Source organism: Mobula birostris, chromosome 2 (assembly GCF_030028105.1).
Source record: "Mobula birostris isolate sMobBir1 chromosome 2, sMobBir1.hap1, whole genome shotgun sequence".
NCBI classification, from domain to species: Eukaryota; Metazoa; Chordata; class Chondrichthyes; order Myliobatiformes; family Myliobatidae; genus Mobula; species Mobula birostris.
This window is the reverse complement of record NC_092371.1, coordinates 12,830,784-12,849,768: the sequence shown is the minus strand read 5'-3', so window position 1 is coordinate 12,849,768 and position 18,985 is coordinate 12,830,784. Positions and strand designations below refer to the sequence as shown.

General features: G+C 46.0%; 1 protein-coding gene across 2 annotated transcripts in view; it reads left to right on the top strand.

Moving 5' to 3' along the window:
* Nucleotides 1-18,985, top strand: part of LOC140212485 (transcription factor 12-like) — a 169,484-nt gene that overhangs the window by 69,690 nt on the left and 80,809 nt on the right. For both annotated transcript variants that reach the window (XM_072283361.1, XM_072283352.1), the window contains exons 2-5: nt 13,202-13,304; nt 14,761-14,900; nt 16,816-16,945; nt 17,053-17,117. In XM_072283361.1, coding sequence (XP_072139462.1) covers nt 13,202-13,304; nt 14,761-14,900; nt 16,816-16,945; nt 17,053-17,117 — 438 coding nt within the window. The remainder of the gene's footprint in view (nt 1-13,201; nt 13,305-14,760; nt 14,901-16,815; nt 16,946-17,052; nt 17,118-18,985) is intronic.

Genomic DNA, 18,985 nt, shown 5'->3' with positions numbered 1-18,985 from the left:
CAGAGAAAATTTGCAAGGATGTTCTCAGAACGTGAGGAGCTGAGTTATAGATATAGGTAAAGATTGAATAGATCTAGAGTGTAGGAGAATGAGGGGAGATTTTATAGAGATATACAACATTCTGAGGGGTATAGATAGGGTAAATACTGTGTGGATAGTCAGAGGCTTTTCCCCAGGGCTGAAATGGCTAGCATGAGAGGACACAGTTTTAAGGAGCTTGGAAGCAGGTACAGAGGAGATGGCAGGGTAAGTTTTTTTACGCAGAGAGTGGTGAGAGTGAGGAATGGTGGTGGAGTCAGATACGATATATTCTTTTAAAAGACTCCTGGATAGGTACATTGAGCTTAGAAAAATAGAAGGCTAATTTCTAAAGTAAGTACATGTTTGGCGCAGCATTGTGGGCCGAAGGGCCTGTATTGTGCTGTAGTTTTTCTATGTTTCTATGTCTCTAAATACAAGCAGGCTTTTTTCACTGAGGTTGGCTGAGACTAGAACTGGAGGTCATGGAAAGGTGGAATATTTAAGGGGAACCTGAGGGGAAACTTCTTCACTCAGGGGGTGCTGAGTGTGTGGAACGAGCTGCCAGTGGAAGTGGTGGAAGTGGGTTCAATTACTATCTCTAAGAGAAACTCGGATAGGTACCTGGCTGGGAAGGGTCTGGAACGTTACAGTCACTGGAACTAGGCGGAATAACAGTCTGCCATGGACTAGATGGGCCAAAGGGCCTGTTCCTGTACTGTGGTGCTCTATGACTCAGTTCCACCATCTCTATCTGTGTCTCATGTGCTCTCTCACTCACACGTTCTCTCTTCCACGTGTACCCCCCTCTCCCTCACCTCCCTCACCTCCCTTGTTACTTGCTTCGTACGACACTGCATCACCCGGTCCCTTGCACACTACCCCTCTCCCTCTTGTTTGCTTTTCCTTGCTCTTTTTCTTTGCTGTTCTCCCTCATTCTATAAGACCATAAGACAAAGGAGCAGAATTAGGCCATTCAGCCCTTCGAGTCTGCTCTGCCATTCTATCCTGGCTGACTTATGATCCCTCTCAACCACATTCTCCTGCCTTGCCCTCCTTAACCTTTGACGCCCTGACTAATCAAGAACCTATCAACCTCCGCTTTAAATATACCAAATGACTTGGCCTCCACAGTCGTTTCTGGCAATGAATTCCACAGATTCAACTCCCTCTGGCTAAAGAAATTCCTCCTCTTCTCTGTTCTAAAGGGACGTTCTTCTATTCTGAGGGTGTAGCCTCTGGTCCTAGACTCTCCCACTATAGGAAACAACTTCACCACAGTCACTCTGTCCAGGCCTTTCAATAGTCGGGAGGATTCAATGAGAACCCCCCCCTCCCATTCTTCTAAACTCCAGTGAGTACTGGTCTCTGCTCAGTCCCTCACTCTCACTCCTCCACTTGATATCTCATTCTTTCTATAGCTCCCTTCGTTGTTTTCCTCGCTCACTCTTCTCTCGGTCCTTTCTTCCCCACCCCCGGCAACCCCTGACTGAGGCAACTGCTGGGAGGGGTGCCCAGTGAGGAGCACCTAGCCCTCACGGGGAGCTGGCAGATCGTCTGAGCAATCGTCGTCGTTGCCTGATTAACGAGGGGTGGGCTCACTGAAGGGCGCAATGATTCCTCGAGGCAGTTCCCTCTGTGCGGGAGAGGGGCGAAGCTTTGGGCTGAGCTCCAGCCAGCAGTAAAGGCACGTTGCAATGATGTTGCTGACAGCTCTGGAGTCAGTGAGGCTGCCAGCACAGCGTATCCTGGCACAATGTGCACCATACAATCCACTGCTGGATCCAAAGTTAAAGCAGTCTCCCCAGGCTCCCCCTCAAGCCGCCAGTCATCTCCTTACCCTCCTCTCTCCTCTGACCTCAAGAGGCTTTGCCCGTGCTTAGTATCACGGCCTGACCACCAGTCCTCGGACTGGCCGATTTGCCTGCAATGCCATTACAGTCGAATCTAATTCACGTTCAGATTCAGATTTATTTATCACACGTACGTCAAAACAGACAGTGAACTGCTTCGTTTGCGTTAACAACCAACACAGGCTGAGAGTGTGGTGTGACAGCCCACAAGTGAGACCACACATTCCGCTGCTAACAGAGTAACGCTCGGCAGAACGACACAGAACACAACTTGGACACAGGACGGAGAATGTTGCAGCACAGTATAGACCATTTGGCTCATGACATTGTGCCGACTCTTTAGCCTACTCCAAGCAATCCAACCCTTCCCTCCCGCATAACCCTCCATTTTCCCCTCATCCTTACACCTGGCTAAGATTCTCTTCCACGTTCTGAATGTATCTGTTGCAACCATCACCCTGTGGTGTGTTCCACGCACCCGCCACTCTCTGCTCTCCAATCCAGGTGGCATCCTGGTAGATCTCCTCCGAACCCCCTCTAAAGCTTCCACATCCTTCCTATATTGAGCTGACCAGAACTGAGCACAATACTCCAAGTGTGCTCTCACCTGTGTTTTGTAGAGCTGCAACATTTCCTCATGGCTCATAAACCCAATCCCCTGACTAAAGAAGGCCAGCACACCATTTGCCTTCTTAACCACCCTATCAACTTATGCAGTATTATTATGATTATGATTATGAGGACAGGCAGTCCCCTTTTATTGTCATTTAGTAATGCATGCATTAAGAAATGATAAAAATGTTTTTCCAGAATTATATCACGAAAACACATGACAAACCAACTTAAAAACTAACAAAAACCACATAATTATAACATATAGTTACAACAGTGCAAAGCATTACTGTAATTTGATAAGAACAGTCCATGGCACAGTAAAAACCTCGGAGTCTCTCGAAAGTCTCATCATCTCACACAGACGGTAAACCTCCAGCACCGCCAACTTGCCAATGCAGCATCCTGGAAGCATCCGACCACAGCCTGACTCCGAGTCCGTCCGAAAAACTCCGAGCCTCCGACCAGCCTTCTGACACCGATGCACCAGGCACCATCTCTGCTGAGTGGTTTGACCCCGGCCCCAGCAACAGGTGATACGCAAAGCTGAGGATTTGGGGCCTTCGTCTCTGGAGATTCTCGATCGCACAGTAGCAGCGGCAGTTTCTCCAGATGTTTATCTGCGCTTCGCAGCTGTCCCCATCAAATCGGGATTGATGCACGGCCCCTAGTTACACATATCGATAATTCATTCAGAACGGCCGCGTGTGCTGCGCCGTGCCGCCATCTTCTCCTCGCACCATACAAGAAGAAGAATCTACGAGGGATCTGTGGACGTGGATCCCAAGATCCCTCTGTTCCTCCACACTGAGAAGAATCCTGACATTCACCCTGTACTCCACCTTCAAAGCAAAGGAGAGGGCATACAAGGAAGCAAAAATTAGTGGGAAGACAGAGGATTGGGAAGTTTTTAAAACCTTACAAAAGGAAACCAAGAAGGTCGTTAAGAGAGAAAAGATTAACTATGAAAGGAAACTAGCAAATAATATCAAAGAGGATACTAAAAGCTTTTTCAAGTATATAAAGAGTAAAAGACAGGTGAGAGTAGATATAGGACCGATAGAAAATGATACTGGAGAAATTGTAATGGGAGATGAGGAGATGGCAGAGGAACTGAATAAGTATTTTGCATCAGTCTTCACTGAGGAAGACAGCAGGATACTGGACACTCAAGGGTGGCAGGGAAGAGAAGTGTGCGCAGTCACAACTACGACAGAGAAAGTACTCAGGAAGCTGAATAGGCTAAAGGTAGATAAATCTCCCGGACCAGATGGAATGCACCCTCCTGTTCTGAAGGTAGTAGCTGTGGAGATTGCGGAGGCATTAGCAATGATCTTTCAAAAGTCGATAGATTCTGGCATGGTTTCGGAAGACTGGAAGATTGCAAATGTCACTCCGCTATTTAAGAAGGGGGCAAGGAAGCAAAAAGGAAATTATAGACCTGTTAGCTTGACATCGGTGGTTGGGAAGTTGTTGGAGTTGATTGTCAAGGGTGAGGTTACAGAGTACCTGGAGGCATATGACAAGATAGGCAGAACTCAGCATGGGTTCCTTAAAGGAAAATCCTGCCTGACAAACCTATTACAATTTTTTGAGGAAGTTACCAGTAGGCTAGACAAGGGAGATGCAGTGGATGTTGTATATTTGGATTTTCAGAAGGCCTTTGACAAGGTGCCACACATGAGGCTACTTAACAAGATAAGAGCCCATGGAATTACAGGAAAGTTACATACGTGGATAGAGCGTTGGCTGATTGGCAGGAAACAGAGAGTGGAATAAATGGATCCTATCCTGGTTGGCTGCCGGTTACCAGTGGTGTTCCACAGGGATCAGTGTTGGGGCCGCTTCTTTTTACATTGTACATCAATGATTTGCATTATAGAATAGATGGCTTTGTGGCTAAGTTCGCTGACGATACGAAGGTAGGTGGAGAGGCCGGTAGTGCTGAGGAAATGGAGAGTCTGCAGAGAGACTTGGATAGATTGGAAGAATGGGCAGAGAAGTGGCAAATGAAGTACAATGTTGGAAAGTGTATGGTTATGCACTTTGGCAGAAAAAAATAAATGGGCAGACAAAAATAAACGGGCAGACTATTATTTAAATGGGGAAAGAATTCAAAGTTCTGAGATGCAACGGGACTTGGGAGTCCTCGTACAGGATTCCCTTAAAGTTAACCTCGAGGTTGAGTCAGTAGTGAAGAAGGCGAATGCAATGTTGGCATTCATTTCTAGAGGAATAGAGTATAGGAGCAGGGATGTGATGTTGAGGCTCTATAAGGCGCTGGTGAGACCTCACTTGGAGTACTGTGGGCAGCTTTGATCTCCTTATTTAAGAAAGGATGTGCTGACGTTGGAGAGGGTACAGAGAAGATTCACTAGAATGATTCCGGGAATGAGAGGATTAACATATGAGGAACGTTTGTCCACTCTTGGACTGTATTCCTTGGAGTTTAGAAGAATGAGGGGAGACTTCATAGAAACATTTCGAATGTTGAAAGGCATGGACAGAGTGGATGTGGCAAAGTTGTTTCCCATGATGGGGGAGTCTAGTACGAGAGGGCATGACTTCAGGATTGAAGGGAGCCCTTTCAGAACAGAAATGCAAAGAAATTTTTTTAGTCAGTGGGTGGTGAATCTATGGAATTTGTTGCCACGGGCAGCAGTGGAGGCCAAGTCATTGGGTGTATTTAAGGCAGAGATTGATAGGTATCTGAGTAGCCAGGGCATCAAAGGTTATGGTGAGAAGGCGGGGCAGTGGGACTAAATAGAATAAAATGGATCAGCTCATGATAAAATGGTGGAGCAGACTCGATGGGCTAAATGGCCTACTTCTGCTCCTTTGTCTTATAGTCTTATGGTCTTCGTTTAACTTTCCAAAGTGAATCACTTCACACTTTGCAGGATTGAACTGCATCTGCCACTTCTCAGCCCAGCTCTGCATCCTGTTAATGCCCTGCAGTAACCTTCAACAGCCTTGTACACTATCCACAACTCCACCAACCTCCGTGTCATCTGCTAACTTTCTAACCAACCCTTCCATTTCCCCATCCAAGTCATTTATAACAATCACAAACAGCAGGGCTCCTAGAACAGATCCTTGAGAAATACCACTGGTCACCGACCTCCAGGCAGAATATGCTCTGGAAAACCAATTCTGAATCTTAACAACAACCTCAACAAAACAAGACCCATTCTTCTCTCCTCCCAGGCACACGTTCTAGTAACTGCCCCTGAACAGCAAGAGTGAGTGTAATCCCCTTTCCTCCCAGTGCCCCCTACAATCCTTACCCACCAACCAAGGAAGCCAACATCACAATTTGAATCATCAGGACTGGCCAGGTCATGGGGCAGATAAGAAACTGTGATGCTCCACCCTTTTTTTCCTCTTTGCAAGAGATTCTGCAAATGCTGGAAATCCAGAGCAACACACTGGAGGAACTCAGCAGGTCAGGCAGCATCTATGGAAATGAACAAACAGTCGATGGTTTGGGCCGAGACCCTTCCTCAGAACTTCTCCCCTTCCTTTACAGTCCTGATAAAGTGAATTGGACTAACATGTTGCCTTTTATTCCCCCCATGGGTGCTGTATAACCTGCCCTGTTTTATGTTGATCTCATATATTGGCTTTCCATCCGGTTTTAAATTCTCATCATTGATGTCTCCGTGGCCTTGTCCCTTCGCTGAATATGTAATCTCTGCGTTCCTCCAATTTTCGCCTTGTGTACATTCTTAAAGGAGAGGTCCAGCCACAAAAGGGTGGGACTGTGGCGTAGAGGACAGCATGACGCTCCTGAAGTGCCAGCGACCCAGGTTCAATTCCCACCACGGTCTGTAAGGACACTCTCCCCTTGACTGCGAGGGTTTCCTCCTCCTGTTCCAGTTTCCTCCCACAGTCTGAAGACAGATGGGTTCATAGGTTAATTGGTCACAAGGGTATAGTTGGGCGTTACAGGTTCACTGGACTGGAATGGCCTGTTACTGTGCTCTATACTCAGTGGCTGTTAAGTACCAACTGTACCGAATTAAATAGCCACTGAGTTTATATTTGTGGTCTTCTGATGCTGTCGCCCATCCATTTCAAGGTTTGATGTGTTGTGTATTCAGATATGCTCTTCAAAACACCACTGTTGTAACACACGGTTATTTGAGTTACTGTCACCTTCCTGTCAGCTTGAACCAGTCTGGCCATTCTCCTCTGACCTCCCTCATTCACAGGGCGTTTTTACCCACAGAACTGCCCCTCACTGGATGTTTTTTTGTTTTTCACACCCTTCTCTGTAAACTTTAGAGACTGTTCTGTGTGTGAAAATCCCTAGGAGATCAGCAGTTGCTAAGATATGCAAACCACCCCATCTGGCACCAACAATCATTCCACGGTCAAAGTCACTTAGATCACATTTCTTTCCCATTCTGATGTTTGGTCTGAACAATAACTGAACCTCTTGACCATGTCTGCATGCTTTTATATCGAGTTGCTGCCACATGATTGACTGATTAGATATTAGCATTAACGAGCAGGTGTACAGGTGTAACTAACAAAGTGGCCACTGAGTGTATTTTAAAATAAAATAACGCAAGTTGATTTACCTCACCATTGTATTTTTGCTTTGTTTAATCATGCAGTATTAGTTGCTGCAGGTCTTGCGCATCTGAAGACGTTACCATGGTGTCAGACTCTCATGAGTAACATGACACCAGCCTTCCATGAGAAGATACCACAATGGCAAATGCCCAAAAAATAAGCAAGTTTCCACATTTGATGCTGTCAGCTATTGTACTGGGGGTGTGGGGGTGGGGGTTGTGGGTCAATTGTAAAGTTCAGGCTTTTTCGCTGGATTGAAAGTCTAGAAGGCAAAGCCCAATGCTCGAAGCCTGTAGAGTGTAGGCCCAGGGGCCTATCCTGGAGGTGGAGGCCTGCTCTTGTGTGGGAGTGGGTGGGGCAGAGGAAAGGAGTTTGGTTTGCTGCTGTTCTGCTTGTTGTGTTCTTTGTTCGTTCTGATGAGCAACGTGGGGTTGCTACGTTGGCACCGGAAAGTGTAGGATACTCATGGGCCGTCCCCAATCATATCCTTGGATGTGCTAGTTGTTAGTGCAAATGATGCATTTCACTGTATGTTTTCATGTACATGTGATAGATAAATCTGAATCTCTCAGTAAAAACACTTTCTCTAGAAAAATTGCAGAGTTTTTAATGACTATTAAGGTAATACTTGCACTTGTATAGAACCTTTAGCATCAACCACATCACTTTGTAACCAAGTGTAGTCCCTGTTGTAATGTAGGAAATCTGACTGTCAATTTGTGCACAGGAGCTCACACAATGGTGACCAGTCAGTGAAAACTGAGCAGTAGGTTTTAATAGTCTGCGTAGTACCCAGGACATCTTCACAGGACATCTTCAAGGAGCAAAGCCTCAGAAAGGCGATGCCATTATTAAGGACCCCCACCACCCAGGACGTGGACCCCTCTCGTTGTTACCATCAGGAGGAGGTACAGAAAACTGAAGACACACTCTCAACGATTCAGGAACAGCTTCTTCCCCTCTGCCATCCGATTTCTGAATGGACATTGAACCCATGAACGCTACCACACTACAATCTATTTTTGCACCACTTATTTAATTTAACTATTTAATATGCATATTTACTGTACTTCACAGTTTATTCTCTATGATTACGTATTGCATTGTACTGATACTGCAAAGTCAACAAATTTCACGACATATATAGGCATCCGTTAGTCTCATGAGACCATGGATTTGCACCTTGGAAGGTTTCCAGGGCGCAGGCCTGGGCAAGGTTGTATGGAAGACTGGCAGTTGCCCATGCTGCAAGTCTCCCCTCTCCACGAGACCAATGTTCTCCAAGGGAAGGGCATTAGGACCCATACAGCTTGGCACCAGTGTCATCGCAGAGCAATGTGTGATTAAGTGCCTTGCACAAGGACACAACACGCTGCCTCAGCCAAGGCTCGAACTAGCAACCTTCAGATCACTAGACGAACATCTTAACCACTTGGCCACGCACCAATACATACGTCGGTGATATTAAACCTAATTCTGAATAAGTTCTGAACAGGAAAAAAAAAGCTCTCTTCTACTTGTCAGAAGTAGGCCACTCAGCCCGTCAAAGTCTGTGCTGGCTCTGTGCCACGGTATTCCAGCTATTCCCACCCCTATCCTCTTAACCAGTCTGCGACTTCACTAGCCCGTGCAAGGCCTGCTGCATCATCTACGCTACTCAAGGACTTGGTATATAAAAATGTATATTTTTTGTGATTGTATGTTTCTCTGCTAAGGTGCTGTGTGCTGCGTGCGACCGTTGGCGCTGTGTTTTTTACCTTGGACCCGGAGAGACGCTGTTTCATTTGGCTGTATTCATGCGTACGGTTAAACGACAATTAAACTTGGACTTGAAGATTGAACTGCCAATATATTTTTTTTTCATATCAAGAACTTATCTGATTTCTGCTTCAATCCTGTGATTGAGTTTTCCTCCACCACCTCACGGTGGTGTAGTGGTTAGCGCGACGTCACCACAGCTCGGCGCGTCGGAGTTTGGAATTTCACTCCGGAGCCATCTGTAAGGAGTTTGTACGTTCTCCCTGTGAACTGCATGGGTTTCTTCAGGGTGCTGTGGTTTCCTCCCACATTCCAAAGGCATCTAGGAGGTTAATTGGTCATTGTAAATTGTCCAGTGATTAGGCTGAGATTAAATCGGTGGGTTGCTGGGAAGTGTGGCTTTTTGGGCCGGAAGGGCCTGTACTGTGCTGTATCTCTAAATAAATGAATGAATGAATAGATAGATAGTTAAATAAATAAATAGATGCTCACGTTGGTAATGTATTCAGATCTGAGTCATTCACCGTAGATTTTTATATATAAAAAATAGACATTCTTCATGTTACAGGCTAAGGAAATTTGGCATGGTCCAATTTGTACTGATGCTTCATAGAATGTATCCTATCCAGACTGATCACAGCTTGGTACGCCAACTGCTCTACCTGAGACCACGAGGAATTGCAAAGGGTTGTAAATGCAGCCCAAGCCATCATAGAAACTAGCCCTCCTTCCTCCACTGGACTCTTTCGACGGTTCCCACTGAGTCAGCGTAATCACAGACCCATTCCTCCCTGACTTTTGCTCTTCTCCTCCCATCCACCCAGCAGAAGATACAAACGCTTGAGAACACGAACCGCCAGGCTCGAGGTCAGCTTCTCTCCCACTGAACTGGCCTGTGGAGTTGGCTGAGATAAAGGGCTTCTGCAGTTTTTGTTTTGATCCTGCACGTAGAAACCTCTTTAGCATGCGGTGATGCAACTAGTTAGAAAGCTCTCCACGGTATATCTGTGGAACTCTGCTACCAAAATGTCCCTAATGTATCTGCCTCTACCAGGTGGTACATTAAGGACATTTAAGAACCTCTTAGGTAGGCATATATGAAAGCAAAATGGAGGGCTACAAGGGAGGGAAGGGTTAAGTTGAACTTAGAATAGGTTAAGATGTTGGCACAACATTGTGGACTGTTCTGAGTCTTTGGTGACATAGCAAATCTCCTCAAACTTCAGTCTTGTAACATGATTTTGGTGCGCGATCATTAAAGGTATAAGCAAAATTTGACTGTGGCTGGTAAGCGTGTTTGACACAGGATATGAACACACACTTCCTGTCAGGTCAAGGCCTTTCCTGCCATCTTTTAATCTTATGCAGACTTACTCAGACTGGGCCTGCACCTGATCACCTCAGATACGAGCTGGGCTTTTAGAGAGCTCACAGAGAAAGTCAAGTTTAGTGATTTCTTGCCAAAGCCATTTTATTTGCTGTTTGTAAAGGTTGCCCAATATTTACACACAAGTGGCTATATGCAGCAATTAAATTCTGGCAGACTGCCAGTTTCCGAACATTGGCCTATTCATTGACAATGGCTGAATGCAGCAACCTTTTCAGAATCAGAATCAGGTTTAATATCACTGGCATATGTCGTGAAATTCGTTAACTTTGCAGCAGCAGTACAATGCAATGCATAGTAATAGAGTGCAAACTGTGAATTACAGAAAGTATCTATATAAATCCTTAAATTAAGTAAGTAGTGCAAAAATAGACATAAGAAAGTAGTGAGGTGGTGCTCATGGGTTCAATGTCCATTCAGAAATCAGATGGCAGAGGGGAAGAAGCTGATCCTGAATCGTGGAGTGTGTGCCTGCAGGCTCCTGTACCTCCTTCCTGATGGTAGCAATGAGAAGAGGGCATGTCTTGGGTGGCGGGGGTTCTTTAATAATGGATGGTGCCTCTTTGAGGCATTTCTCCTTGAAGATGTCCTGGATATTATGGAGAATAGTGCTCACGATGGAGCTGACTGAGTTTAAACTCTTTGCAGCTTGCTTTGATCCTGTGCAGAAGTCCATCCCCACCCACTACCCGCCCCCCCATACCAGACGGAGATGCAGCCAGTTAGAATGCTCTCCACGGTACACCTGTAGAAATTTACAATTGTCTTTGGTGACATGTGTGGGCATTTGGCCAAGTGGTTAAGGCGTTCGACTAGCGAAATGAAGGTCGTGAGTTCGAGCCCCAGCCGAGGCTGCGTGTTGTGTCCTTGAGTAAGGCACTTAATCACATATTGCTCTGCGACGACACTGGTGCCAAGCTGTATCGGCCCTTGCCCTTCCCTTGGACAACATCGGTGTCGTGGAGAGGGGAGACTTGCAGCATGGGCAACTGCTGGTCTTCCATACAACCTTGCCCAGGCCTGCGCCCTGGAGAGTGAAGACTTTCCAGGTACAGATCCATGGTCTCGCAAGACTAACGGATGCCTTGTTTTGATGACATACCAAATCTCTTCAAACTCCCAATGAATTATAGCCGCTGTCATGCCATTAAGAGAGTCATGAGCTCAAGGTTACTGTGTGTGCTATATCTATGCTGCCCACTTCTGTTATGAAGTGTGAAGTGACACACTTTGGAAGGGTGAGCTTGAAAGAAGAGTACAAGATTAATGGCAGGATTCTTAGCTGTGTGAAGAAACAGTGAGATCTTGGGGCTCGTGTCCATAGTTCCCTCAAAGTTGCCGTGCAAGTTGATATGAACGTGCACAGTGTGGAGCGCTGTCACAGGAAAGCAACATCCATCGTCAAGTCCCCCACCATCCAGGCCACACTCTCTTCTCCCTGCTATCAGGTCCCACACCACCAGGTTCAGGAACAGTTACTACCCCTCAGCCATCAGGCTCTCGAACCTGTTCGGATAAATCCACTCACCCCAACACTGAACTGATTCCACAACCTGTGGATCACTTTCAAGGACTCTTCGATATTTATTGCTTAATTGTTTATGATTAATATTATTATTATTTTTCTTTCTTTTTGTATTTGACCAGTTTGGTGTTTTTTGCACACTGGTTGTTTGTCCGTCCTGCTGGGTGTGGTCTTTCATTAATTCTGTTGTGTTTCTTGTATTTATTGTGAATGCCCACAAGAATTTCAATCTCAGGGTTTTACAGGGTGAATATATGTACTTTGGTAATGTACTTACTTTGAAATTTGGATTTTGTTGGCCTGCATTAGTCGGAGATCTGCAAGGTCTATAAAACCCTGGTTTGACCACGCTTGGATATTGTGTTCAGTTCTGGTCACCTCATTATGGGAAGGATGTGGAAGCTTTAGAGAGGGTGCAGTGGAGATTTGCCAGGATGCTGTCTGGATTAGAGAGCATGTCTTGTAAGGAAAGGTTGAGTGAGCCAGGGCCTTTCTCTTTGGAGTGAAGGAGGATGAGAGGTGACTTGATTGAAGTGTCCGTGTGCCAGATGAAAAGAGGCGTAGGTCGAGTGGATAGCCAGAGACTTTTTTCCAGGGTGGAAGTGGCTAATACGAGCAGACATAATTCTAAGGCACAGGGGGCAATCTCAGAGGTAGGTTCTTCACACAGACAATGGTGGGTGTGTGGAACACCCTACCAGAGGCAGGTACGTTAGGGACATTTGAGAGACTCTTGGATAGGAACATGGATGAAAGAAAAATGGAGGGCTGTGGGAGAGGAAAGAGTTACATTGATCTTGGAATAGGTCAATAAGTTGGCTCAACATTGTGGGCCAAAGGGTCTGTACTGTATTGGAAGAAACAGTTTTTTCACCCAGGCCAGTAGGCTTCTCAACTCCCTGCTGCATCATATTCAAAGCATCACTGGTTAATCTGTTCCGCAATATTTAATACTAATGCACTTTAGTTTGTTTTTTACGTGTGATTCATCTGTAGATTTTATCCTTACCTTCTTAAGTTATCGTGTGTTATGTGTACTACTGTGCTTTACATGCTGGTTCGAAGAAATGTCTCACTTCTATATACATTATATGGTTATATACACGTATAAAGTTAAAAGACAATAAACTTCGCTTAACTTGACTTGTGCTGTACTGTTCTGTGAATGGAGTGGCAAGATATTGAAATAAGGACTTGCCCATCCATCCCAAAGGTCCCATGAATGCTAGTTCAAAGACTGTCGAGTCCGGGGGCCTGTGTCCTCCCCTTAGCCAACATAACTAAGGCCAGCTTTTTACAAATGTGAGACTGTGCTGTGTGGGAGAGCACACTGAGCTTATGTTTGGAGTTTAAAGCATGCACCTGACTTGACACTACTTAACAGGGTACCTAAGTACCCTGCCAGACTCTCATTTGAAAGCCTTACTCAGAAAGTGGAGTAATTTTTGCCCATTTGGTCTTCTGCAGGTGTATGCCCAGACACAGAATTCCGATGAGTACAGGGAGAATTCCAGTTTTCCATCCCCCAAGGCACCCGGCAGCATCTTCTCCAGCTCCTTTCTATTGCCAGGTAAGGTGACTATTTAGGATGCTCATTTTGGGGGTGGGGATGGGGATTACCCTTCAGTTGCTTCCCCCCCTTGCTCCCAACCCCAACTGCAATGTTGGTGTTACTCCAAAATGTCCATCACACTGCCTCATGTCTCCTCTGCCTCTGAACTATATCCAGTTCTGTGGTATAATTCTCTTGTGTTGTATAGTATATTGTTGTCTGTGTTGTTCTGTTGAACATTGCGGGTGTGCTACGGGATGTACGGTGACACTTTCAGGCTGCTTCCTGGGTGTGTTGGTTGTTAATGCAAATGGCACATTTTACTGTACTGTGGCTGGTTGGTTCGTCATGTGCTGTATCATATGACCTGGGTGATCTTGGTCTTTCCATGACCATGATTGCTCTTGGCTGATTTTTCTACAGAAGTGGTTTGCTTTTCCCTTCTTCCTTCTGGGCAGTGTCTTTACAAGATGGGTGACCCCAGCCACTATCAATACTCTTCAGAGATTCTCTGCCTGGTGTCAATGGTCACATAACCAGGACTTGTGATAGATGTGCACCATCTGTTCATACGACCATCCACCAGCTGCTCCCATGGCTTCATATGACTGATAGGGGGGCTAAGCAGGTGCTACCCCTTGCCCAAGGGTGACCTGCAGGCTAGTGGAGGGAAGGAGCACCTAACACCTGCTTTGGGAGAGATGTGTCTCCACCCTGCCAGCCACGTATATCACCTATCATTGTGATAAATATATCTGAATTGAGGCAGGAACATCCTTGGCGTGTCTATTCTCAGAGTATGTCTACTGAGAGAAGGGGGGTCTGAAGGTAAAGTTTTAAGGGTATATTTCTGGGTGTGTGTGTGTGTGTGTGTGTGTGTGTGTGTTTGTGTGTGTGTGTGTGTGTGTGTGTGTGAGAGAGAGAGAGAGATATGATGTAAGAAGCTGGGAGTTGATAGGTGGAAAAGGAAAAGGGCTGAAGGAGAAGCATTCTGATAGGAGAGGAGAGTGGACCATAGGAGAAGGAGGAGAGGGGAAACAGAGGGAGGTGATGGGCATCTGAGGAGAAGAGAAGGGGTGAGAGGGTAACCAGAATTGGGAATGGAAAAGGGGATGGAGGGGATGCAATTACCAGAAATTAATGTTCATGTCATCATGAGCATCATGGGCATCTGCCCCTTCCTTTCCGGTCCTGATGAAGGGTCTTGGCCTGAGACATTGACTGTTATTCCTCTCCACAGACGCTGCCTGAGCTGCAGAGTTCCTCCAGCGTTTTGTACGTGTTGCTCTGGATTTCCAGTATCTGCAGTGTCTCTTGTGCTTATGATCAATGCAACTGAGTTTTGAAGGAGCCAGAACCAGCAAGATGGGCTGAGCTGGGCAATTTGGTCTGAGCACTGTGGATTCTTAGGAGTAGCCAGACTTTATGGAATAACCTCTGCTCCTGTTTTACAATCACTTTTTATTTTGTCCAGATGGGCAACATAACACATCAGAACTGTGGACTCCGTCCGGTGGGATCAGCCAGGCCAACTACGGGGCAGTTCCAGCTGGGGCCACGCCCCATATGAGCCAGGCGAATGGCTACAGCAACCTTCACCCTCACGAGCGTCTGGTGAGTTAGAGACGGATGCAGCACGGAGGCCCACCTGGTCCATACTGAGTTCCCCTCCTATTACAGGGTAGAGGACAGAGGTGGTATACGCACCCACTCCCTGGCACTTGATGTGCCTTCTCATATTGTGATTGGCCACTGTGTAGGCGGCAATGGGATAAGATTTTAAGATCTTTTTTCTTGAGATTAGCTTCACTTATCACAATGTATAGTGAAATGCATCATTTGCATCAAAGACCAGCAGTCAAAGAGTCAGGGCAGCACTGTTCCCTCTAAACTGTGCGGCCACGCAGTAACTGAAATGCTCCCGTGCACATAGCCTTTGTTTCTGTGCAGCTGGAATTCAACACAGCTAGAAAAGATAACGGAACAATATGAAAGATTTTTTTTGTCTTTACTGCATTTCATTATATCCTTCAATTAATAAATATCAAAAGTATGTGATTTTTCAACTTTCATTTTTAATATTAATAGTATGTATATTACCGAAAACAAACATTTTAAGTGTCTCGCAATTTTCAGGCCATATAAAAATTTCCTGCTCAGAGTAATGGTTGGTCTGCACAGCCGTAAAAAAATGAGAAGGGACATTGTGGGGCAGTTGCCATCTGAACAGAATGCTTTCTGTTGAGGGAAGGTTTACTATTAAAGAAATGTCATTCAGTAGGAGATATTAAATTGGGGACCACCTGGCTTCAATTCTGTTCCCTTCTCCATCCTTATAATTTATATTTTTGATTTTTAAAAATAATATTGAAGATGTCAGGAATACAGATCCTTAAAATGGCGTCACTGGTAGATAGGGTCATAAAGAAAGCTTTTGGCACTTTGACTCTCATAAGTCAAAGGATTGAGTACAGGAGTTGGGATGTTATGCTGAAATTGTATAAGATATTGGTGAGGCCAAATTTGGGAGTATTGTTTGCAGTTCTGGCCACATACCTACATGAAAGATATGAATAAGATGGAAAGAGTGCAGAGAAGAGTTACAAGGAGATGTTGCTGGGACTTGAGAACCTGGGTTACAGGGAAAGGTTGAACAGGGTAGGACTTTATTCCCCAGAGAGCAGGAGAATGAGGGGAGATTTAATAGAGGTACACACGATTATGAGGGGCATACACAGAGTAAGTGCAAGCATGCTTTTCTCACTGAGGATGAGTGAGACAAGAACTAGAAAGAGTGAAAGGTGAAATACTTAAGGTGAACATGAGGGGAACTTCATTCATTGGGTGGTGAGTGTGGGCAACTTGCCGCCTAGAAAGTGATGGCTGAGGAGTCAACTGCAACCTTTAAGTTTGGTTGGGAGAGGTTTGGAGGGGTCATAGGTTAAGAATGAATTGTGACATATTTAAGGGAAACCTGATGGGGAACCTCTTCACCTAGAGTGTGGAACAAGCTCCCAGCGGAGGTGGTGGACGTGGGTTCGATTTCAGCATTTGAGAGAAATTTGGATAGGTATACGCATGGGCAGGGTATGGAGAGCTATGGTCCAGGTGTAGGTCGATGGGTCCAGGCAGAATAGCGTAGCATAATGTTATTACAGTTCCAGCGACCCGGGTTCAAATCCCACTGCTGTTTGTGAGGAGTTTGTTCGTTCTCCCCGTGACTGCGTGGGTTTCCTCCGGGTGCTCCTGTTTCCTCCCACAGTTCAAGGGCGTGCTGATTAGTAGGTTAATTGGTCATTGTAAGCTGTCCTGTGATTAGGCTCGGGTTAAATCGGTGGGTTGCTGGGCGCTGTGTCTCGAAGGGCCAAAAGGGCCTGTTCTGTGCTGTATCTCTCAATCAATGACTGTATTCAATGATATTGTTACACATTTTTAAGCCCAGTTCTGCCCCACATTGACCAACCACTGCTCCGGGGCAGCCAGCCTATCAATGATGTCTCTCATTCAGTTTCTTTTCTCTTTACCTCAGCCCTACTCTCCTGCAGAGGTGAACGCTACCCTTCCTCCTGTGGCCAGCTTCCACCGCAGCAGCACCAGCTCATCCCCGTTTGCCACATCCTCGCACACGCCGTCCTTAAGCAGTTCGGAAAGCCTGATGGGTACGTCTCGCGCCAGCGGAAACTTTGCCAAGACTACTTTTTTGTATGTTTCTTGACGCCTGCCTGGCTGGCTTTAGATCCATTAACGTGCCTTTGTGCTGTTGCAGGGAGCAGGGGGACCGCAGCTGGCAGCTCGCAGACTGGTGACGCTCTGGGCAAGGCCCTGGCATCGGTAGGTGGCTGTCAGTGAAACACATTGGGATTGGAGTTTGTCAGCTGTCCTTGCCTGTACCAAGATACAGTGAAAAACATAAGTACACTGAGGTATATAGAACGTAGAGCACTGCAGCACAATACAGGCCCTTCGGCCCACAATGTTGTGCTGACCTATTAACCTACTCCAAGATAAATCTAACTCCTTCCTTCCACATAGATATCAATTTTGGTATCATCCATCCATGTGCCCATGTAAGAGGATTTTAAATGCCCCTTACGTATCTGCCTCTACCACCAACCCTGGGAGGGTGTTCCACACACCAAGCACTCTCTGTGTTAAAAACCTACCTCCGACATCCCCTCTATACTTTCCTCCAATCTCCTTAAAATTATGCCCCCTTCTATTAGCCTTCACTAACTACCCTGGGAAAAAGTCTCTGGCTATCCACTCTATCTAAGCCTCTCATGCTCTTGCACACCTCTATCAAGTCACCTCTCATCCATGAGTGATCTTATTAAATATCAGAGCAGGCGCAGTGAATGTAGGGAGAGCGATTTTATCATTTCTGATGAAATCCTGATGAAGGTTCTCAGCCCAAAACTTTTCAAAGTTGCTGGTGAATGCAGCAGGCCAGGCAGCATCTCTAGGAAGAGGTACAGTCGACGCTTCAGGCTGAGACCCTGAAATGTCGACTGTACCTCTTCCTAGAGATGCTGCCTGGCCTGCTGCGTTCACCAGCAACTTTGATGTGTGTTGCTTGGATTTCCAGCATCTGCAGAATTCCTGTTGTCAGCCCAAAACTTTGACTGTTTTTCCTGTCCATAGATGAGGCATTGTGTTTGTCTGTGTGTGTGTGTGGGGTGCTGGTCTGGATTTCCAGCATCTTGTGTTTTATGGTTTTCATTTGCCTTTTCAGAATCAGAATCAGGTTTAGTATCACTGGCATATGTACTGAGATATGTTGTTTTGTGGCAGCGGTACATTGCAGTACATATTTCTACAAAAACTATAAATTACAATAAGAAATGTAAATATAATATGTATAATTAAGTAAGTAGTTCAACAAGAGAGCAAAAGAAACAGTGAGGTAGTGCACATGGGTTCGTTGTCCATTCGGAAATCTGATGGCAGCAGGAAAGAAGCTGTTCCTAAAACGTTGAGTATGGTCTTCAGGCTCCCCCGTGATGGTAGCAAGGAGAATAAGGCACGTCCTGTGTGATCGGGGTCCTTAATGACAGATGCCGCCTTTCTGAGACAGCCCTTGTTGCTGGGTACGGTGCATGTGTGGAAATTTGCAGCAGTCCTCGGTGACATACCAAGTCTTCTCACACTGACTATGCCGATATTTTTTCAGCTGCTCTCCCTCCTCGTTCTTGTGCTCTCTCTCTCTCACTTGCTATCTCTCTCTCTCTCACACAAATACACACTCGCGTGCGGTCTCACACACACCACACTGTGATTATGGCAACCCCTCCCACCTCTTTTGATCTGCGGTTGCTTTGATTACAGGGCTCTGGTTTGGATCACATTGATGAGGGCTGACTTCAGGCTACAACGGAGCAGGTGGCTTGCGAGTCTAATGAGGTTTTGTTCAGAAACAAAGCAACGCTCTGTTATCTAACGGTGGTTAATGTTTTCTGCAAAGTTGTTTCATCTGATTTTGTTGACTATAAATCTCTCCGCCAGAAAGGCTGGATTTGGACAGGCGGCACTCTGGCATAGCGGTTAGTGTCACAGGGTACAGCGCCTGCTGTAAGATTGGGGTTCAATTCTCATTCCTCTCTGTAAGGAATTTGCACGTTCTCCCTGTGCCTGGGTTTCCTCCGGGTACTCTGGTTTCCTCCCACAGTCCAGAGCTGTATGGATTAGGGTTAGTAGCTTGC